Genomic DNA, 24,998 nt, shown 5'->3' with positions numbered 1-24,998 from the left:
CAAGTACTCATGCATTATACTTGGAAAAGTTTACATAGTACATTGATCTAACATATACGAGTTCTCTAGTACATCAAAATTTAGAGAACCGTATCTTTCCGAAGAGTTAGCCTACTCTTGAACTTAAATTACGTTATCCTAATATATATATATATATATATATTTTTCCTAATAGGGGATTCTACTTCATCATCTTTTATATATTTCCTACTATAAATAGGCTTCTAATAACTTGTTCATTCTTCAAGATCTTTTCTTAGAGTGGGATTTCTTTTTCTTGGTTCCAGATGTGGAGGGCAACTCGGTTTTGAGATTATCTATCTTCTTTTGCAAAGTCTTGATTTTGGTAGACATCTTTTTCTTTTTCCTAACATCGATATTCCTCTCTTTGTTGAGATCCTTGAGCAACTTTTCATGATTTCCTTGTAGTTCATCTAGGACATGCATGTTGTCATTGTACTCTCCAGTGAAGTTAGTGAAAATTTCCCTCATACCTCCATCCTTTTGTATGGCAGCATTGTGTCAGTTTTCTAGGCATTCCATTTCATATTTGGTCGTGGCAATTTTTGGCTTCTAATTCATGGACTTTTGCCACAAGAATGGGCACAACATGCTGAGGTGGCTCACGAGTGATGGGAAAATCCCTTGGCTCGAATGGCGCTCTGTTGTATTCAGGCCATCCCATAGTTCCTCTCCATTTTTCCAGAATTGAAGGGACTTCAGTTTGATCATCGGGATTAACACAAGGGTCAATCACAGTTGGTGAGTCGGGAGGTGATTCATCATCATCTAGGGGTTGTTCTAGATCACTAGTTTCATCTTGAGGGTTTTCCATTTCATTGTCACTATCTGAACTGATATCCAAATAAGGGACTACTTGGTTGATGCTATCATCAGAGTTTGAATCATAGTGATTATCAGCCATTTATGTATTTACAAAAATACTAAGGCATGATTGAACTAAGGCTTTTGTGAACTAAGGCATGAAAATGTATATTCTAAGCATGTATGAGCACATTGTCACAAAACTGTTATAGACTAAGTTTATTAATGCAACTTAATAATTCATATATATTAAGCCCACTAATGCAACCTAGTTCACTATAACCTGTGGTTCTGATACCAATCTGTCACACCCCCAAAATATTTTATTTTGCAGAAACGGAAGGAGTGAACAATAAAGGAAATCACAACACAAATTATAATAAACGACCTCTATAATGAGACGTCTTAGAAAGTTTCATTAATAATGACCATTTGTTCTTACAAAAGATGGAAATGAGCATACAACAAGTACAAATGAGATTCTTTAAAAACTAAAGACATCTCGAAATGTTTTCTCCTAATATATGTCGTGACTCTAAAAGTATGCATCACGTATATGCATCAAATAGCTCAAGTACCTGAGAATACACATTTAAATTAGAGTTAAGTACTTTTTTCGTCCCTATGGTTTATCATTTTATCACTTTTCATCCTCGCCGTTAACTTTTGGCTAAAATCATCCCCGTGGTTTGCATTTCGTCCCTGCCGTTATAACTTTGCCGTTAACCCCCTCACATGCAAGTCACGTGAGGGGCATTTTCATCTTTTCACCCATTTAAGTGCAAAAATCGTCCCTATGGTTTCTCATTTTTGCATTTTTCATCCTCTCCGTTAAAAAAAAAAATAAAAAAAATAATGGTAACAACTTATCCAAACAAAACAAAAACTTATATATACATATATATATTTTAAATACAGGTATATACCGGTCGGTGTTACCGGCAATACCGGTATGGGGGTGGTACTCCGGTACAACTATGTCTGGCATTTTTGATATTTTTCGGTAATACCGTTCCGGTGTTCTCATTTTTTATTTTTTTGAATTTTTTTAAGAATTTTTTTGCAATATTTTAATATTATATTTTTTTAATTTTTTAACTTTAAAACTTATACTTTATAACAAAGTACCTATTTGGTATTTTTGCATTTTTTGAGTGAATAGTAATTATATTTTGACAATTGAGTTAAATTATAGTAAATTTTATAACATTTTTATAAATTAAATTAAATTAGTCGTACCGCTGGTGTTAAATTACATCTTCATATGTATGTATATATAGGTTTTTGATTTGATTTTGTTTTGATTTTTGATTAAATTCTTGTTTGGAGGTTTGTTAAAGATAAGGATGAAAAATGCAAAAACGATAAACCATAAGGACAAATTTTGCACTTAAGATGGATGAAAAGACATAAATGCCCCTGGGTTAATGGATCAAGGACGAAATGCAAACCACGGGGATGATTTTAGCCAAAATTTAACGGCGAGGACGAAAAGTGATAAAACGACAAACCACAGGGACGAAAAAAGTACTTAACTCTTTAAATTATGTCAACATAAAGTTGTTGAGTTCATAGTCTTTATAATAAGAATTTACCTTTGGATCACAAGATTTAATAAAGATATCGCATGCATTGCGAATATCAAGATAACATGGTTATTCAAACCAATAATATTTATCACATGCTTATACCTTGGAAACCGAATACCTTAACATCATACGATTCACGTATATATAAAAATAATACCCCTCTTGTGATGCTAAAATGCTCAACACAATCACGATATATTTCGAATATTAATTATCCATTGCAAGTGTTAGTGCGACTAACCTGGATAGGGGTGTCAACCCAGTAGTACTATTTATAATATTCGCATTCGCGTTGTAAATTTTAATCGGTCCAAGTTCCATATAGGGGATTTCGAGCCAGAGCATTGTAATAAAAATATAAGCATGGATCATTTTAAGCAATTGTGACCATTAAAACAAAACAGTTGTGTATTCTCAGTCCCAAAAATAGTAAATAGCGATCCATGAAACTCACCTTAGATCGGTGATTGATTAGTAACGTAAAAAGGTTGAGGATGACGATGATGATGAATGAGCAATTTATCCTAATAGAAATATGATTTGATTTATAGTCTTGGTTTAAACTTAATTTATTTATAATGTTATTTATCAATACGCTTGTCAACGTAAGAAACTTTGGGTTCTCTAAAAAATCTTTATTTTTAAAATATTTATAAATGATTTCTCATTTTATCTTTATAAAAATCTTTCATAAGTTTTTGTTAAAAATACAAATTTAAGCTATCAATTAGCTTTAGATATGAATGAGAATAAGAAAACATTTGAAAGTGTTTCTTTGAATTGATATTAAATATATTCGAAGACGAATACGAGTGTGTATATATTTATATACATATAACGAAGAGATACTTTAAATAGTAGGACTATAATTAATACAAAATGTATTAATCATAGGATGAAGAGATACCTTAAATGGCAAGAAAAACCAATATTATATTTCAAGTTGTGTTAGGGTTGACGTGGGTCATGTAGTATCCCAACGGTGAACCAAGTTGCGTTTAGAATGCGAAAGCAAACCGTTTGCGAACTACAATCCGCTCCGTTGTTATACCCCAAAGATGCCCAAGGTCAATGGCAATCACGTTTAGAAATATAGTATGGTAAAAAGGCTATCAAGGATATATTCTATCCATAAATCCGACAATTCAAGAAGACGAAAATAATTCACAGATGGTGAATAGCGATTATATAAATATTCATTTATACTTCATTGGAATTACATAAGGAGATTTATATAAGTGTAAGTATCATGTACTTCAATTCTATAAAAGTACCAACAATTTGTTATGTGTATAAAAGACATATTCAACGTATTTAAATGCAAGTATGTATTAAAATGAGTATAAATAAGTTGACAAGCATTTTAATAGATAAAATATAATTCTAAAATCAAAGAGAAAAGTATAGTAAGGTTTTATGAAAACACTTACAAGTTCGGAGAATTAAAAATTCTATGATCAAAGTAACGATCTAGGAATGAGCTCCGAAGAAGATCTTGAGAAAATTGAATATAGCTTGGACTTGTTTACTTGAAGAAAATGAATAAATCCTAACTCCAATTGGCCATTATAACTAGACTTTTTGATGATCTTGTAAGAATTCCCGATAACAACTTCGTGTTTACAACTTCGAAACCAACGAAATCAAGACAACTTTGGTTGAATCGAAAGCTTGGGATGATAAAAGGTTGTGAGAGATATGCTTGAACTTGAACAAGTATGGATCTTGGAATGATAGGGATTTAAGAAGAAGAAGTTTGATGTTGTGAATTAGCAAATTGGAATGAAAAGGGATGCTTGCTATTTATAGTAAAAAGATTTGGAAAATGAATGGTAAAAATGATGGTGGTGTGGCCGTGGGTTTTGAGGGCTAGGGGAGGTGATTCATCAACTTTCTACTAGGGTGGTGATGTGGTAGAAAAATGGTGGTGGTAAAAGAAAGGAGGTGATGTGGTCAATTCTTATGGTAAATAAATATCTAGTAAGTTAACTAGCTTTTAAACCTCCTTACTATTCACTATAATTATTTAGATTTTCCGATTTTTCGAGTGTGTTATTTTATGGATTAAAAGTCATAATCGAGTGTAGAAATACTAGGAATTATGTTTCCCCAAGTCTTAAGTTCATACGAGAAAAGCTTATGCGAAAAATAGGTGTTTTACGAATTTTCGGGAGATTTGAACTTTTTATTTTCTAGTTGATCATCATCAAGGTTTTTAAACTTGTTAAGGTAGTTCATTAGTAGTTCGATTAATCACACAACCAAATAAGAAAACTTATTACATACTAATACACTTAATCATGCCCTATCTTAGCCTAAAATGCCCTAATTAATATAATCAAACCCTAATTGCATATAATTAGGTTAAATTAATAAAGTGAAAATTTAACGGATGCCACAGTATTTACCCGTTAGACGGAATTTCGTCCCGAAATTCAAAGTGTAGCCTCCGGTGATATAGGCTTCTCAAATAGTGTAACAACCGTCTTAGAAATGTAGTAAATAAAATCCACAAATTTTATCTAAGTTCTAGACGTGCTTTAAACTTAAGATATGTGCTCACATGAAGGTCAATTTGATCTTAAACCTTGAATTATAAGACGAGTTCATAATTTATTATGATAAAATACTAGATTTCCAGTCGTAAACGATCGTATTTATGAAAGTTCTAGCCCTAAAATATTCATAAATAGTCCCTACATTTATTAAGATCATTATTATTGAAAAAACTATAAATAGAAGAACTTAGTAAGAGAAACTCATTCCTTCATCTTCTTCATCTCACCCCTCTCTCTCTAAAACACACACTTGTAGCCACATTCACACACACAAAAATCATCTTTTGATTTTGGGTTGCTAAACCAAAATCATTTGTACTTTTAGCATCCTTGTGATAATCAAAACATATTCCTAGCATCAAATCTCAGGTAACAACAACAAATTTTGAGTTTTTGATCATATTCAAAGTGTACTTTTTCAAGTTTATGTTCTTGATGATTTGGTCCAATTTTTGAATGAAAAACGTGTTAATAACTAATGGGTTTGTGTCTAAATGTGTTTAATAACATTTTTGAAAATTAGGGAAAACTTGTTCTTGATGTGCCACACCTTTTTTCATGTTATAGATGGTCATGAAATCGTTAAAAGTGTTAATGGTTAGTGTTATTATGTATATATGTACTAGTTTCATGTTTTAACAAGTCCCGGAATCAACCTATGCCTTCGTATTTTTGCTCTTATGTTGTTCAACCGTTTGGGACCTTAGGACGATCCTGATGGGACGATCTTGGTCCCCAAGATCGTCCTGGTCAGCCCTTTGGTTCATGGTTTTGTTTGCTCGATCTCGTGTGGTGTTGTGAGGTTGATGGTACGTTTAATGGGTAATCGATCCTTTGGATTGGTTTAGCTCAAACACTTGCTTTTAAAACGATTTTGTACACTTGTCCTCATACTTGGAAACTAGGACGATCTTGGCTAGTTAGAGGCTTGGACGATCTTGACTTCATAAGCCTTAAAACGATCTTGAACCCATGATACACATGAGACGACCTTGAGCAAGTAACTAGGATGACCTTGAGCTAGCAGCTAGGACGATCTGCAGGGGAGGATGGGACGATCCTGAGCATTGTACAATGGGACGATCTTGCCTGGCCAGAGGGACGGTCTTGAATCCCAAACCCTAGGACGATTTTGTGCAAACATAAAATAACATGAACTTATTCTATAACTTCATATACTTAAACATAAATCAATCTAAACATGTATTCGATCACCAAATCAATCCATAACATCATTATCATATGATTAATCACATTCAAGGCTAAACATTAACATCAAAACTAATTCATGAATCGATCTAGAACAACGATTATAGTGCAAACGCTAATAGAGTACATTAAGGATATGTTCTATCTCGATCATTAAAGTACGAATTCTTTGAACAACTAAATTAAGTTCTAAGGCTAAAGTTCATTACTAAAGTCATGTTCAACTCATTAACACGATAAGTATTTAGGTGTGAGTTCAAAGACGTTCATTTCGAGTCCAGTTCATGTATTTAAAGTGCATTTAAAACACTTTTGAGTCAAGATGTTCAAAGAATTTTCAAAGGACCAAATCATCAGTTCATCAAGGACAACTCAGTGAATAAGTAATCACAAGAACTAATACATGTATTCATCTATGCTCAATGACTTTTGATTAGGTTGACATCAAGACATACTTGGATTCAAATAGATATATCCTACTTATATCTGTTCTTGTAAAGTACGTTGTACCGGACCATTATGAGTCTTCGTAGCCCCTATTTCTATTATTTTTGTTTTGGGGTGAAAGGACCACTGATACATATTAGCCAGTCATGTGGATGACTGTGAGTGCTCGATTGATACATATTAGCCAGTCATGTAGTTGACTGTGAGTGCTCGATTGATACATATTAGCCGGTCATATTGATGACTGTGAGTGCTCGATTGATATATATACTTGCCGTCATGTTGATGACTGTGTGTGCACGATTGATTTATGCTAGCCAGGTACCATAAGTGCACGATTATACACAAACACATATTTATGTGCAAAGTTGGTCTCTAGCCACATTATACTACTTATTTCTCAAATTCTATTGACGGCATAAAACACATTTATACAAATTATCTATGTACTCAAACCTACGAACTCACCAACCTTTGTGTTGACATGTTTAAGTATTCCTTTCAGGTAATCAAGCAAATCGTGGCTAGGATTGGTAGCATGAGACTTTTAGCAGACTGCAGGCTAGGTTTTGAAGTTTGCATGCTCTTGTTTATGCTTGATGGCAATATGCCTAACCTTTTCCCGTGCGTGGGAACTTATCTCATCTCTATTTGAATACTTGTTTTAACTTGTGTGTGATGACTACTATTATGCTTGTTTGGTTATGAAATTGACTACTTATGCTTAATGTATGCACTCATTTAGATTTCCTATGTAACATCCATGTGCGCGTGTGCTTTATCTTACATCCCAAGTTTTCCGCCGCTGTCGGGGTGTTACAGATTGGTATCAGAGCCGTGGTTATAGTGAATTAGGTGGATTTTCCTAGACTATAACTTAGGAACCGCACGTAGCATGCATGATAGGAATTATGTGTGCATTCAACCTCTATGAATTTTATCTATATTTGCGATATCCATGCTATTATATTCATACATGCGCAGACCTTAGAACCATGCTACCTTGCCACGTACATTCATGCTATTGGTATTCGAACTATGAGATGTGTTAAACTTAAATAATGATAATAAGTTAGCGAAATGACGTGCTGTTAGCAAGGAAGTATGACGATATATCATCACAGAAAAGCCTGATCAACTTTTCGCGTGTGGTAAATTTTCTATGGACTTGATGGCAACATGGATCGTGCCTAAGATGGTTGGAGTGTGGTAGCAATCTTGGGATGCTCAATGGGTGTTGGTCGGGTGTAGGGTTAGCCGCTGGTACACCCTGTATACATACCTTTGCCAATACCTAGGGAGCATATCAGTACCGTGAACCGACCTTGCATTAGATGTACTAGGGGTGTGGAGGGTTAGCCGCTGGTACACCCTGTATACATACACCGCTAGTGCAACGAATGTAGGTGTTAGATCCGGACCGCATTTTGGCTGTCAAAAGTTAATTGGATTTAAAAATTAAATTTAAGTTGAAATGGTTATATTATTCATCTTGCGAACTATCCTTCATGAATTGAATATCTTATTGTAATGTTACTTTGTACTGCATGATTGATATTGATGATAATGCTCACCTTCAGACGTAATACTTGATTTCTTGAGTTACATGCGATAATGGAAGTATAAATGTATAGGATTCTAGAAAAGTAACACGAGTGTGTTTGAGAGTGCGTAAATGACGTCACGAACGACTATTTCCTCATTTTAACACTGATCCTGTATTTTCCTAATATAGGAAAATGGTGCGCGCAAGAGCAAACCCGAATGTCGAGGCTCAAGCTGAGGGAGTTGGTCGTGGTAACCCTGGAGGTGGTCGTGGCAATTCAAGAGGTGGTCGTGGAGGTCAGCAAGGGAGAGGCCGTGGTAGGGGTCGTGGTGGCCGTGGTGATGGCTTGGGGCATGTTGAAAACCTTAATTTGGCCACTATCATCGCTGAACAGTTGGCGGCTTCAATGCCTACTATTATCGAAAAAGTGACTGCCGCAATGGGTGTTGTTTTGAATCAGAACCGAAGAGCACCTGAAGTTGAAGCTGAACCAGTAAGAGTTGCACCGCAACAAGTGAATCAAGAACCAGAGAATTTTGACCCCGAAGTGGAGTTTGTTGGGGATGGTGTTTATGTGGGCCCTGGACCCAGATGGTTTCCCAGGAATGATGAGTATGCTGTGGAGAGAAGAGGTGGTAGTTATACTGAGTTCAAGAAGTGTGGTCCACCAGATTATAATGGAAAAGGAGGGGCAGGGGTATTTATGAAGTGGTTAGAGAAATTGGAAGCAGTCATGGACATAAGTGAATGTCCATCCCATCAGAGAGTAAGATTCACTGGAGGTTCCTTCACCGATGATGCACTGTCATGGTGGAATACTTTGCTAGGAGCCCGTGGAAGAACTGCTACCTTGGAAACACCATGGGACCAGTTTAAGGAGATGATGAAGAACCACTTTTGTCCACTGAATGAGATGCAGAAGATTGAACAAGAGTTTTGGCACCACACCATGGTGGGATCTGGTCATGCAGAGTATACCAGCAAGTTTCAAGAGTTGGCTTGATTGGTACCTCATTTGGTGACTTCCGAGTCTAAGTTGATTAAGAGATACATCTATGGCCTCATTCCTCAGATTCGTAACACTATGACTGGCATTCCTCCTTACTCGATTGAAGAGGCCATTCGAAGGACCAGTGCTATGACTGATGACCTGGTTAGAGCTGGAACACTGACTAAATCTGGAGAGAAGAAGAGGGACTTTGGTGAACCCAGTAAAAGAAGGGAATTCAGAGCTGACAAGAGAGTCAGAGTTGGAAAGGTGTTTGCAGTAATTGAGTCAGGACAGAGGGCGTATGTTGGCCATTCTCCTCAGTGTGCTACTTGTACTTATCATCATCCAACAACAGTGCCATGTCGATTTTGTCAGAACTGTCAGAAATTTGGGCACTTGTCTAGAGATTGCAGAGCAGCCAGAATCCCCGCAGCACCACTGAATGTCGCACCAAGAAACATTACAAATCCTCCATTTAATCCAAGAGCTTGTTATGAGTGTGGTAGCACTGAGCACTACTGCAATGCTTGCCCAAGAATTGTTAGGCGACCCGCCCCAGCCGCAGCCAATCAGAATCTTCTACAGATTGCATTACCAAATCCCAAGAGCTAACCAAGCCCAGCAGGCCAGGGGCCGAGTCTTTGCTTTGAATGCTGTGGAAGCCGCTAACGATCTGAACGTTGTCACGGATACATTTCTCTTAAACAATCATCTAGCTACTGTGTTATTCGATTCGGGTGCCGACTACAGCTTTATCTCCACTAACTTTGTGTGCACTATTAACGTGAAACCCATTCGTACACATGCATGTTATGAAATAGAGGTAGCTAGTGGTGGAAATCTCTAAACTTGACCAAATTGTGCCTAAATGTGTGCTAACACTCGATACTCATTCATACTACATAGACTTAGTCCCATTTGAAATGGGTAGTTTTGATGTAATAGTGGGGATAGATTGGTTATCCATGGTAGATGCAACGATTTTATGTCGCGCAAAAATCCTTAGAATTCCCTTAACTGGGGAGACGTACTAGAAATCCAAGGTGAAAGACCCGAGTCACACAAACGAATCCTAATGAGCACGGCAACCGAAGTAATCAAACTGGCCGATATCCCAATAGTCCGTGATTTTCCCGATGTATTTCCTGATGATGTTCAGGGATTGCCTCCGTCTCGACAAGTTAAATTCCGAATCGATCTCTTACCTAATGCAACACCAGTAGCAAAGGCACCATACCGTTTAGCTCGTTCTAATATGCAAGAACTCACGACACAGTTACAAGAGCTACAAGACAAGGGTTTCATTCAACCAAGTTCTTCACCATGGGGTGCACCGGTACTATTTGTTAAGAAGAAAGACGGATCTTTTCGCATGTGCATCGATTATCGTGAGCTAAATAAGTTAACCGTTAAGAATCGATATCCTTTACCGCGCATTGATGATTTATTTGATCAACTGCAAGGTGCCAAGTACTTCTCTAAGATCGATCTTCGTTCAGGTTACCATCAATTAAGAGTTCGAGAAGAAGACGTGCCAAAGACAGCATTTAGCACGAGATATGGACACTTTGAGTTCTTAGTGATGCCATTTGGATTGACGAATGCGCCTGCCGTTTTCATGGACCTGATGAATCGCGTATGCAAACCCTATTTAGATCGGTCCATCATAGTTTTCATTGACGATATCCTTATCTACTCGAAGACTAAGAAAGAGCATGAAGGTCATCTGAGGGAAGCTTTAGAACTTCTGAAAGCTGAAAAGTTGTACGGAAAATTCTCGAAATTTGAATTTTGGTTAGAAGAGGTGAAGTTTTTGGGTCATGTAGTTGACAAGGATGGAATAAAGGTTGATCCCAGCAAGATGGAGGCAGTAGAGAATTGGAGAAGGCCAGAGATGCCGACTGAGATCAGACGGTTTCTTGGTTTAGCAGGCTACTACCGCCGATTTATCGAGAACTTCTAAAGGATCGCACAACCACTTACATTGTTGACACACAAGGATAAGAGTTTCGATTGGGGAGAGAAACAAGAAGAAGCTTTCAGAATCTTGAAAGAGAAGTTATGTAATGCACCGGTCTTAAGTCTTCCAGAAGGAACCGAAGATTTTATTGTTTATTGCGACGCGTCGGGTCAAGGCTTAGGATGTGTGCTGATGCAACGAGGCAAGGTTATTGCATATGCCTCTCGCCAACTGAAGATTCATGAGAAGAATTACACGACACACGATTTGGAGTTGGGAGCTATCGTTTTTGCACTCAAATGTTGGAGACACTATCTGTACGGGACTAAGAGTGTGATATACACAGATCATAAGAGCCTTCAGCATATCTTCACGTAGAAAGATCTTAATATGCGCTAGAGACGATGGCTAGAGTTGTTTAGCGACTACGATTGTGAGAGTCGATATCATCCCGGGAAGGCAAATGTAGTAGCAGACGCCTTGAGTAGGAAGGAGAGAGTTAGACCAAGACGAATTAGAGCTTTGAGCATTACCGTGCACAATAGTCTGAAGGATAGAGTGATTGGGGCACAAGTAGAAGCAAACAAAGCAAGATATTCTATTCACCCAGGGATAGATAAGATGTATCAAGACTTACGAGATCTATTTTGGTGGCCAGGAATGAAGAACGATGTGGCGGTCTATGTGAGCAACTGCCTAACGTGTTTGAAGGTTAAGGCAGAACATAAGAAACCAGGAGGACTACTAACACAACCAGAGCTTCCCAGTTGGAAGTGGGAAAAGATCACTATGGATTTTGTTACGAAGTTACCAAGAACAAGTAGTGGTAAGGACGTAATTTGGGTGGTGGTAGATCAGCTGACCAAGTCAGCGCATTTCATACCCATACGTGAGGATTACTCAATGGAGCAGTATGCACGTCTGTATCTTAAGGAGATTGTATCTAAACACGGCGTTCCAGTATCGATCATTAGTGATAGGGATAGTCGATTTACCTCAGGATTTTGGAAATCGTTGCAACGAGCCTTGGGAACGCGAATCGATGTGAGCACAGCCTACCATCCGCAGACAGATGGACAGAGTGAGAGAATGATTCAGACACTAGAAGACATGCTAAGAGCCTGTGTCATAGACTTTGGAGGAAGTTGGGATACTCACCTCCCACTAGTCGAATTCTCATATAACAACAGTTATCATGCAAGTATTGGGTGTCCGCCTTTTGAGGTTTTGTATGGGAGAAAATGTCGATCCCCGCTTGCATGGCACGAAGTCGGAGACATGCACCTAATAGGTCCAGAAATCATTCTCGAAACTACCAAAAGAGTTGCTCAAATCAAGGAGAATCTTCTGAAAGCAAGAGAAAGACAAAAGAAATATGCAGACAACCGAAGGAAACCTTTAGAGTTTCAGGTTGGTGATCGGGTGATGCTTAAAGTTTCGCCTTGGAAGGGCGTAGTCAGATTCATTAAGAGGGGGAAACTAGCCCCAAGATATGTTGGACCGTTTGAGATTGTAGAACGCATTGGTGCAGTAGCTTACCGTTTGAAACTTCCTCAAGAGTTGAGTAACATACACGATGTTTTCCATGTATCGAACCTTAAGAAGTGTCTAGCCGATGAAACGACATATGTTCCTTTGAACGAGATACGAGTATATAGTAATCTAAGCTTCAAAGAAGAACCCGTCGAAATATTGGAACGAGAAGTCAAAAAGCTCAAGAGACATAAGTATACCATTGTGAAAGTTCGTTGGAACTCCCATAGAGGCCCAGAATTCACTTGGGAACGAGAAGATCAAATGAAGCTTAAGTATCCACACCTTTTCGCTTAACCCGATACCTCAAACTAGTGAGAAAACCTAAGAGCTTAGCTCCTAACTTAACACTTGACACTTGCTATGCAATATGATACTTGAAACTCAATGTGAAGCATGCTACTTGTTATTTGTGTGTGATTACATACTTGAAACTTAACATGCAACTTAATGCATGTAAACTTGGTGTGCAATCGAAACATGAAACATGAAGTGTAATCAGAATTTCGGGACGAAATTCCTTTAAGTAGGGGAGAATGTAACAACCGTCTTAGAAATGTAGTAAATAAAATCCACAAATTTTATCTAAGTTCTAGACGTGCTTTAGACTTAAGATATGTGCTCACATGAAGGTCAATTTTATCTTAAACCTTGAACTCTAAGACGAGTTCATAATTTATTATGATAAAATACTAGATTTCGAGTCGTAAACGATCGTATTTATGAAAGTTCTAGCCCTAAAATATTCACAAATAGTCCCTACAATTATTAAGATCATTATTATTGGAAAAACTATAAATAGAAGAACTTAGTGAGAGAAACTCATTCCTTCATCTTCTTCATCTCACCTCTCTCTCTCTAAAACACATACTTGCAGCCACATTCACACACACAAAAATCATCTTTTGATTTCCATTTGTACTTTTAGCATCCTTGTGATAATCAAAACATATTCCTAGCATTAAATCTCAGGTAACAACAACAAATTTTGAGTTTTTGATCAAATTAAAAGTGTACTTTTTCAAGTTTATGTTCTTGATGATTTGGTTCAATTTTTGAATGAAAAACGTGTTAATAGCTAATGGGTTTGTGTCTAAATGTGTTTAGTAACCTTTTTGTGAACAAATTTGGGTCATAACATGCTAAATCTACAAACCCATTTTTGAAAATTAGGGAAAACTTGTTCTTGATGTGCCACACCTTGTTCATGTTATAGATGGTCATGAAATCGTTAAAAGTGTTAATGGTTAGTGTTATTATGTAGATATGTACTAGTTTCATGTTCTAACAAGTCCCGGAATCGATCTAGACCTTCGTATTTTTGCTCTTATGTTGTTCAGCCGTTTGGGACCTTAGGACGATCCTGTTGGGACGATCTTGGTCCCCAAGATCGTCCTGGTCAGCCCTTTGGTTCATGGTTTTGTTTGCTCGATCTCGTGTGGTGTTGTGAGGTTGATGGTACGTTTAATGGGTAATCGATCCTTTGGATTGGTTTAGCTCAAACACTTGCTCTTAAAACGATTTTGTACACTTGTCCTCATAGTTGGAAACTAGGACGATCTTGGCTAGTTAGAGGCTAGGACGATCTTCACTTCATAAGCCTTAAAACGATCTTGAACCCTTGATACACATGAGACGATCTTGAGCAAGTAACTAGGACAACCTTGAGCTAGCAGCTAGGACGATCTGGAGGGGAAGATGGGACGATCCTGAGCATTGTACAATGGGACGATCTTGCCAAGCTAGAAGGACGGTCTTGAATCCCAAACCCTAGGACGATTTTGTGCAAACATAAAACAACATGAACTTATTCTATAACTTCATATACTTAAACCTAAATCAATCTAAACATGTATTCGATCACCAAACCAATCCATAACATCATTATCATATGATTAATCACATTCAAGGCTACACATTAACATCAAAACTAATTCATGAATCGATCTAGAACAACGATTATAGTGCAAACCCTAATTGAGTACATTAAGGAGATGTTCTATCTCGATCATTAAAGTACGAATTCTATGAACAACTAAGATAAGTTCTAAGGCTAAAGTTCATTACTAAAGTCATGTTTAACTCATTAACACGATAAGTATTTAGGTGTGAGTTCAAAGACGTTCATTTCGAGTCCAGTTCATGTATTTAAAGCGCATTTAAAAGACTTTTGAGTCAAGATGTTCAAAGAATTTTCAAAGGACCAAATCATCAGTTCATCAAGGACAACTCAGTGAATAAGTAATCACAAGAACTAATACATGTATTCATCTATGCTCAATGACTTGTGATTAGGTTGACATCAAGACATACTTGGATTCAAATAGATATATCCTACTTATATCTGTGCTTGTTCTCTGTGCTTGTAAACTATGTTGTACCAGACCACTGTGAGTCTTCATAGCCCCTTTTTCTATTATTTATGTTTTGGGGTGAAAGGAATACTACATATGCTTTTATGTATGCCGTAACTGTTTCATCATGCTATGGCTGTTTGACTACTTTGATACATATTAGCCGGTCATGTAGATGACTGTGAGTGCTCGATTGATAAATATTAGCCGGTCATGCGGATGACTGTGAGTGCTCGATTGATACATATTAGCCGGTCATATTAATGACTGTGAGTGCTCGATTGATATATATACTTGCCGGTCATGTTGATGACTGTGTGTGCACGATTGATTTATGCTAGCCAGGTACCATAAGTGCACGATTATACACAAACACATATTTATGTGCAAAGTTGGTCTCTAGCCACATTATACTACTTATTTCTCAAATTCTATTGACGGCATAAAACACATTTATACAAATTATCTATGTACTCAAACCTACAAACTCACCAACCTTTGTGTTGACACGTTTAAGTATGCCTTTCAGGTAATCAAGCAAATCGTGGCTAGGGTCAGTAGCATGGGACTTTTAGCAGACTGCAGGCTAGGTTTTGAAGTTTGCATGCTCTTGTTTATGCTTGATGGCAATATGCCTAACCTTTTCCCGTGCGTGGGAACTTATCTCATCTCTATTTGAATACTTGTTTTAACTTGTGTGTGATGACTACTATTATGCTTGTTTGGTTATGAAATTGACTATTTATGCTTAATGTATGCACTCATTTAGAATTCCTATGTAACATCCATGTGCGCGTGTGCTTTGTCTTACATCCCGAGTTTTCCGCCGCTGTCGGGGTGTTACAAATAGATGCGGATATTTCTTCTTGAATTGATCCTCAAGTTTCCATGTGAATTTGTGACCTCTCTTTGAATCCCATCTGACTTTAACTATGGGGATTCGACTATGTTTCAACTGTTTAACCTCACGGTCCATGATTTCCACCGGGGTTTCAACAAAGTGGAGTCGCTTGTTGATTTGAATCTCATCTAAAGGTATGATGACACTCTCTTGAGATAGACACTTCTTCAAGTTTGAAACATGAAAAACGTCATGAACGCTACTCAATTCCTGAGGTAGTTTCAGACGGTAAGCAACTGGACCAATACGTTCAAGTATCTCGAATGGACCTATGTATCGGGGACTTAGTTTCCCACGCTTTCCAAATCGGATAACACCTTTCCATGGTGATACCTTTAACATCACCCTATCGTTGACCTCGAACTCCAACGGTTTTCTTCTAACGTCAGCATAACTCTTTTGACGATCTTGTGCCGATTTTAGCCTATGCTAGACTTGTACAACTTTCTCCATTGTTTCATGTATAATTTCTTGACCTGTGAGTTGACTTTCTCCAAGCTCATTCCAACAAATTGGTGATCTACATTTCCTTCCATAGAGTATCTCAAAAGGTGCTGCCTTAATGCTAGTATGATAACTATTATTATATGAGAATTCTGCTAAAGGCAAATGCTTATCCTAACCATTTCCAAAATCTACAGTACATGCTCGTAGCAGATCTTCCAAGGTTTGGATGGTTCGTTCACTTTAACCATCGGTCTGAGGGTGGTATGCGGTGCTCATATCTAAACGAGTACCAAGTGCTTCTACAGTGACTTCCAAAAGTCTGATGTAAATCTACCGTCACGATCGGAGATGATAGAAAGTGGTACTCCGTGCCTTGAGACAACTTCTTTCAAGTACAACTGAGTTAATTTCTCCATTTTGTCGGTTTCCTTCATTAGCAGAAAATGTCCTGATTTGGTGAGACGATCGACTATCACCCAAATCATGTCATGACCATTAGTCGTCTTGGGTAGTTTTGTGATGAAATCCATTGTTATTCCCTCCCATTTCCATTGGGGTATTTCTGGTTGTTGTAACAATCCTGAGGGTTTTTGATATTCAGCTTTTACCTTAGAACATGTCAAACACTTGTTGACATAGGTAGCGATATCTGCTTTCATGTTTGGCCACCAATATAATTCCTTTAAACCGTCATACATTTTATCGGATCCCGGATGTATAGAGTACCTAGTTTTGATGTCCTTCATTCATCACTAAATCTCTAAAATTTCCATAACTAGGTATCCATATCCGATCCATAAAATATCTACTTCCATTTTCCTTGATTTCAAAGTTCTTATCCATTCCTCGTAAGGATTCTACCTTTTCATGTTTTTTCTTGATTGCTTCTTGTTGAGCATCATGAATTTGAGAGGTGAGATTTGTCTAAATCATGATGTTCACTGCTCGAACTCTTAGAGGTTTGTTTCTCTCTTTTCTGCTGAGAGCGTCAGCAACTACGTTTGCTTTTCCTGGGTGGTAACGAATTTCACAGTCATAGTCATTTAATAATTCTACCCAACGCCGTTGCCTCATGTTTAACTCTTTTTGATCGAAGATGTGTTGGAGGCTTTTGTGATCAGTGAAAACTGTACACTTTGTACCATACAAGTAATGTCTCCACATCTTTAAGGCAAATACCACGGCTCCTAATTCCAAGTCATGAGTTGTGTAATTCTTCTCATGTATCTTCAACTGTCGTGATGCGTAAGCGGTGACCTTTTGTCATTGCATTAAAACACAACCTAACCCTTGATAGGAGGCATCACAATATACGACAAAAAATCGTTACCTTCTGGTAATGCAAGAATCGGTGCACTACAAAGCATCTTCTTCAACTCTTGAAATGCTTCTTCTTGTTTCTCAGTCCATAAGAATTTCTTGTCCTTCTAAGTTAAGGAGGTTAATGGCTGAGCTATTTTAGAGAAACCTTCGATGAATCGTCGGTAATAGCCAGCAAGACCTAAAAACTGGCGGATTTTTGATGGTGTCTTGGGTGCTTCCCATTTTTCCACAGCTTCTATCTTTGCAGGATCCACGTGAATACCCTTGCTGGTAACAACGTGACCTAAGAACTGTACTTTCTCAATCCAGAAATCACATTTTGAGAATTTGGCATACAGTTGCTCCTTCTTGAGCAGTTCTAAGATTTTCCTCAAATGTTGTTCGTGTTCCTCCTTGCTTTTCGAGTATATCAGAATGTCATCGATGACTACAATGACGAATTGATCCAAGTATGGTTTGCATCCGCGGTTCATCAGATCCATGAAAACAGCTGGTGCATTTGTTAAGCCAAATGGCATCACTAGAAATTCATAGTGGCCATAACGAGTTTTGAAAGCTGTTATAGGTATGTCTTCTTCCTTCACCTTCAGCTGATGATAACCAGATCGTAAGTCTATCTTTGAATAGAACTTAGAACCTTGAAGTTGATCGAATAAATCATCAATTCTCGGAAGAGGGTATCTATTCTTAATCGTTAGTTTGTTCAACTCACGATAGTCGATACACATTCTAAAGGATCCATCCTGTTTCTTAACGAATAAGACCGGAGCTCCCCAAGGTGAGAAACTTGGTCTAATGAATCCTTTATCTAACATTTCTTGTAACTGATTAGATAATTCAAGCATTTTTGACGGGGCTAAACGATAAGGTGCTCGAGCTACTGGTTTCGCTCCAGGTGCTAAATCAACATGAAACTCTACTTGTCTAGATGGTGGGAGTCCTGGTAATTCTTCTGGAAATACGTCGGGAAATTCTTTGACTACTGGCACCTCTTCTAATCGTTTCTTATCTGAATTCTTTTCTTTCACGTGTGCTAGGATAGAAAAGTATCCTTTCTTCAAGTACTTCCGAGCTTTCATACACGATATGATGTTTAGTGGTGTGCCACTTTTCTCTCCTTGTATGATAATCACTTCTCCATTCGGGAGAGGAATTCGGATTGCCTTATCGCGGCACAAGATTTCGGCATGATGTTTTGACAACCAATCCATACCGATGACTATGTCAAAGCTTCCTAATTTTACAGGCATTAAGTCTATTGGAAAAGGACGATCGGCTAAGTTTATAGTACATTCTTGAAATATTTTGTCGGTAGACATGAGTTTTCCGTTAGCTAATTCTACTGTAGACTTAGCATCTAATTTATCTGGAATTGTATCTAGTGACGGGGTGAATTCTTCAGATACAAAGCATTTTTCAGCACCAGTATCAAATAGAACAGATGCATAGAAGTTGTTGATAAGCAATCTATTCAAGAAAAATACAAAGAAAATCTGGAAATACACTAATGAAATGTTAGTGGATGAGTGAGGATGAATAAAATGCATTGGGGATACCAAAATAAGTGATTGGGTAATTTAAAATAAAGCAAATATGCTTTTGAGTTATCAAGAAAATTCACAGAATCTGTATCTGAACTTGGAGCATGTAAAAGTGGTTCAAAAAGGACGAACTGGGTGAAACTCATAAAATATGAAATGAAGCCTCCTGAGTTAAATTTCACCTCCCACTGGAATCTGATTAAAAGACGAAGTAAAACTCAAGTTATGAATTTTTAAGTGCACAATGGTCAAACTGATTTTTATCCTTTAAAATGGGTCATGTTCATGGATTTTTTTTTATTTCAATCTGTAAAGATTCAGAACTTTTCACTTTATGGGGATCATATATGATGTGTTGAGAAGCTAAAATAAAATCATGGGATTTTTGAAAGCTATGTTAGACCTTGAACTTTTATAAAAGTTTTGGTTGCGCAAACCGCAACAATCTTGAGTGGTTGAGTTCATGGAATTTTTATAGATAGTAAACGATGCTTAAAAATTCACCAAAAATTCAAAAAAATAATGGATACATATAAGTCACTGTGTAAAAATCATGAAGGTCCAAATAATTCTTCTTGGCTCCAAAATAGTGGCCAACATTTCATAAAAATGTGAACTAAAACAGAAAATTGTGAAGTGAACTAATGGTTCGTGTAATGGGCTATGTAATGGACTAAAGACCATAATGGGCTAGCCCGACCCAATTAATGAGCCCATAAGGAACATAAATCAGTAGGCCCACTTGGCCCAACCAAACCATATAGCCCAATAACCAATATAACCCATTAAGCACATAACCCAAATAAGATTAAGCCCAATAACTAAACTAAGCCCAAGTCACTTAAAAACCCATATCATTTAGGCCCAAGTGATAATGGCCCATAACACTTAAACGAATTTCATGAGATAAGTGTAATCAAAATGAAAAAAAAAATAATTAAGTGAGATAGACATAAGTAATTATGTTGACCAAGCTATATATTGATATCACAAATGTTAATTCACGCTAAAATCGGTTACACATCAAATGATGAATAAGGATAACACAACTTAATATGGCACCTCTATATGATAACCTAATTATATCACGTGAAACCACAAATGAAGCCAAGTTACCGAAAATCTAACAACTTATAACTACGCATGTAATGAAAGTAACCTTTTACACCATCAATCTCTACAACCAAAATGATGCGAATGTTGGCAATACACTTGGATCCCACAATTGATAGCAACATAATAAAAGTGGCATTTCTAAGTGATGGCTTAAGATAGGAACTTACGTGTATTAGTCCTATCGTAGGGATAGTCTTAGCTTTGAAATGTGACGGATGTATGATGGAGCGATTGATGGGAAGTACCCATTTTGGATAAGTGAATATAATATGTGGCATATCAAGGTGAGTCATAGCCTCCTTTCAAACTATTTTTTGTGTTTAACTATAGGGGTGAAAAGCATGATATATAAATGAAAATTGCTTTTATATACATATATGAAATGATTTTTGATAATATGATTATGAAATGAAATTGTTTCGTATGTTCAATGTGATAAATTGCTTAGTTGGGGTGTTACACTTATCAATTACATTTCCATCAGGATCATTAGAAGTCCCCACAACACGCAAATAATTACGAATATCATCAAGAATTTCAAGGGTTTCCAACATACTATGTTTCATATACTTTGGTTCAACAATATCTTTGCAGTAAAGAGTGGCCAACCTGTTGGTAAATTCAGTTTTCTTGGCAGCTCCAACTTGAGAAAAAGTCAACCAAGTATGAGAAGGAGTGCCCATGGCAAGAGCCTCAGGTGTGAGACCATCATTTGGATCAGTAGCAGCTCCTCCAACAGGTGCAACAGCCGACGAGGTGCGAGAACTACCTCGTCCTGCACGGCTGGAAGTAGCGGCGTCCTACACATACAAGGAAACATTGAAACGATCAAACCCTGGTATAAACATACAAATAAATAAGCTTAAATTGGTCAGGGTCGAAAGCTGGTCTGTTGCGGCACAACACCATGGTTGCGGCGCAACCTCGTTCCCTCTCTTCCTCATTGCGGCGCAACAATGTGTTGCGGCGCAATGGCTCTGTTTCTGGGTCTGGTACGAGCAGTCATCAGGGATGAACAACAAAAATCCCCAATATACAAATCCTGAAATCTTTTCTAGGGTTTCTCCAAAAACAACTAGTAATAAACCCTAATTTATCAAAGCACCTTTCATAGATCAAAACATCAATCTCTCAAACAAATCTACCCACCCCTCATTATTTCAATCTTTTTTAACCACACATTCAAAGGGCAATCTATCCCAAATCCAAACAAATTCGAATTAACCAACTAGAACACATTGAAGTCATTTTTTATAGAATCAAAAGAAAATAGAAAGAAGAACTAACCTTTCCTTGCCTTGTCATGGTGATTAGGAATGAAGATAAAGATTAAAATTTCGAAAAATTAAAAGAGGTGATTAGGGAGGGTATTCGATTGGCAGACAAGAAGAGAGAAAAAGAGGCTCCAAGAATTTACTAAGTGTTTGTATAGGTGTAGAAACCTAAGCCGGTCCCTTTTTGTTTAAAAATGTTTGACCAGATCTGACTGGGGTTGCGGCACAATGACCCCTTATTTGATTATTATTATTATTATTATTATTATTATTATTATTATTATTATTATTATTATTATTATTATTATTATTATTATTATTATTATTATTTTTCCTGATTTTCTGAAACAATACAATACATTGCGGCGCAATGCATATTACATAAATTGTAGTTGCTACGCAACATCCTTTCATTGCAGCGCAACAAGAAACCATTGCGGCGCAACTTGTCCCCCCTACACACTTACCTTTGCTTTCTTCCACGAAACAACTTACCGTACAGCGTGAGAGCGGCTTCTACCTGTAACTCTTATTCAAATACAATACCAATTACAAATAAACAAAAATGTTCACAAATAACAAAACAAGAAACACGGGTTGCCTCCTGCGAAGCGCTTAATTTATTTACGAGTCTTTAGCTTGACTCGAAGTCCTTCATCATTGCTTTATTTCGAAATATGGAAGCTCGTCAATGACGACTCCCACATTCTCCTCTTCTTGATGATAAAGCTTCGACCTGTGACCATTAACAATGAAAGTAGTTCCATCCGATTTAAACAATTCAACATAACCAGACGGATAAACATATTTGATCACATAAGGGCCGGTCCACCTAGATGTCAACTTGGGTTGCTTAAACTTGTACATGGAAAGGAACAACAAAACTTTATCAGCGGCTTTAAATTCCTTCTTTCTAAGCCTACGGTCATGCCAAACTTTAGTTCGTTCCTTGTAAAGTAAAGAGTTATCATAAGCATACAACCTAAGTTCATCTAATTCATTCAACTGCATAGATCTTAACTCACCGGCTTCCATTAGGTCCATATTGCAATTCTTGAGCGCCCAATAGGCTTTATGCTTGATTTCTATAGGTAGATGACAAGTCTTGCCATAAAACAACCGGAATGGAGTAGTCCCATTCGGTGTCTTATAGGCGGTCCTAAATGCCCATAGAGCATCATCAAGCTTGGTGGACGAAGACTTCGGGTTGTCTCCTACGGTTTTCTCAAGAATTCTTTTCAATGCCCGATTAGTATTCTCAACTTGGCCACTCGTTTGCAGGTGATAAGAGGTTGAAAAACGGTGACTGACACCGTACCTCTTTAGCACCTTAGCAAGTTGGTGATTCACGAAATGGCTTCCGCGGTCACTTATTAAGGCCTTGGGCACTCCAAACCTACAGAAAAGTTGTTTCCGAAAGTAAATGACAACACGTGCATCATTCGTTGGCAAGGCTTTAGCCTCGGCCCACTTTGAAACATAGTCAACAACAACAAGGATATACAAACTCCTATTCGATGCAAGAAAAGGTCCCATAAAGTCTATGCCCCAAACATCAAAAACTTCACATACCTGAATAAAGTTTTGAGGCATTTTATCACGTTTGGAAATGTTACCTTGTCTTTGACACACATCACAAACCTCTACCAAAGTTTGAGCTTCTTTGAAGATCGTTGGCCAATAAAATTCAGCATCATACACTTTCCTGCCGGTGACAGATGGTCCATAATGTCCACCGGTTGGCCCATGTGATAATCATTAAGAATCTGTCGGGTCTCGCCTCCCGACACACACCTCCTTATCATGCTATCTCCTCGGGAATCACACCTGCACTAAGATAGTTAGCAATATCGGCAAACCAAGGTGCTTCCTCGACTCCAATCTGCAGTAAAAATTCTTCAGGAAAATTATCATTAATCTCATGCTCTTGTAACTCCTCTCGGTGAGGGTTTTCGAGCCTACTTAGATGGTCAGCTGCCACATTTTCAGCCTGCTTTTTGTCCTTTATTTCGATGTCGAATTCTTGCAAAAGCAAGACCCAACGGATTAAATGGGGCTTGGCATCTTGTTTTGAAAACAAGTACCTTAGGGCAGAATGATCCGTGTAAAAAATGGTCTTGTTAAGGACCAAGTAGGGACGAAATTTGTCAAAAGCATACACAACGGCCAACATTTCTTTCTCAGTCACATTGTAATTTTGTTGGGCCGGATTCAAGGTATTGCTAGCATAAGAAATGGGATGGAAATGTTTATCCTCCCTATGGCCTAAAACGGTCCCTAAGGCATAGTCACTGCATCACACATTAACTCAAAGGGTAATAACCAATTAGGTGAAGTCATAATTGGTGCATTAATCAATTCTTTCTTTAACAAGTTAAATGCGTTAAGACACTCATCATTAAACACAAACGGGACATCTTTTTCTAATAACTTGGTCATTGGCCGGGTTATCTTTGAAAAATCCTTTATGAACCTTCGATAAAAACCAGCGACCTAAAAAGCTTCTAATTGACTTGACATTAGTAGGTGGAGGTAATTTAGCGATGACATTAATTTTTGCTTTATCAACCTCTAGACCCGCTTTAGAAACTTTATATCCCAAAACAATACCTTCCTTAACCATGAAGTGACACTTTTCCCAATTCAAAACCAAGTGTGCCCGTTCAAACATTTCCAACATCCTATCAAGACTCTCTAAACAATTCTCAAATGAACTACCAAATACCGAAAAATCATCCATGAAAACTTCCATGGAGGTTTCAATCATGTCTTGAAAAATGGCAATCATACACCGTTGGAAAGTACCGGGTGCATTACAAAGACCGAATGGCATCCTCCTATAGGCATAAGTGCCATAGGGACAAGTAAAAGTGGCCTTCTCTTGGTCTTTGGGGTCAATGGGTATTTGGAAGTACCCGGAGAACCCATCCAAAAAGCAAGAAAACTCGTTTCCGCCTAACCGTTCAAGCATTTGATCAATAAAGGGCAAGGGAAAGTGATCTTTCCAGGTTGCATCATTCAATTTCCGATAATCAATACATACCCTCCACCCCATGACAGTTCTAGTGGGAATCGGTTCATTCTTTTCATTCAAAACTACGGTCATCCCACCCTTTTTCGGTACATAATGTACCGGGCTTACCCATGAACTATCCGAAAAGGGAATATGATTCCCGCATCAAGCAATTTAATTATCTCTTTTTTAACCACATCTTTCATGTTCGGGTTCAACCTACGTTGCCTTTGCACAACCGATTTAACATCATCAATAAAATTTATGGTGTACTTACATAATTCTGGACTTATACCCGGAATATCGGAAATTTTCCATGCAAAGGCCCTTTTATGGGCCTTAAGGACGGTCATGAGTCTAGATTCTTCATC

The 24,998-nt window shown here is 37.6% G+C and overlaps 1 protein-coding gene across 1 annotated transcript; it reads right to left on the bottom strand.

Moving 5' to 3' along the window:
- Positions 1-22,271: 22,271 nt before the first annotated feature.
- On the bottom strand, positions 22,272-23,150 carry LOC122596990. The gene has a single exon (XM_043769629.1). The coding sequence runs from the start codon at positions 23,148-23,150 to the stop codon at positions 22,272-22,274; it is 879 nt and encodes a 292-aa protein (XP_043625564.1).
- Positions 23,151-24,998: the final 1,848 nt, after the last annotated feature.

The sequence above is a fragment of the Erigeron canadensis genome, chromosome 4 (assembly GCF_010389155.1).
Source record: "Erigeron canadensis isolate Cc75 chromosome 4, C_canadensis_v1, whole genome shotgun sequence".
In the NCBI taxonomy this organism is placed as follows: Eukaryota; Viridiplantae; Streptophyta; class Magnoliopsida; order Asterales; family Asteraceae; genus Erigeron; species Erigeron canadensis.
The sequence above is the reverse complement of the archived record's forward strand: the minus strand, read 5'-3'. Positions and strand labels throughout refer to the sequence as shown.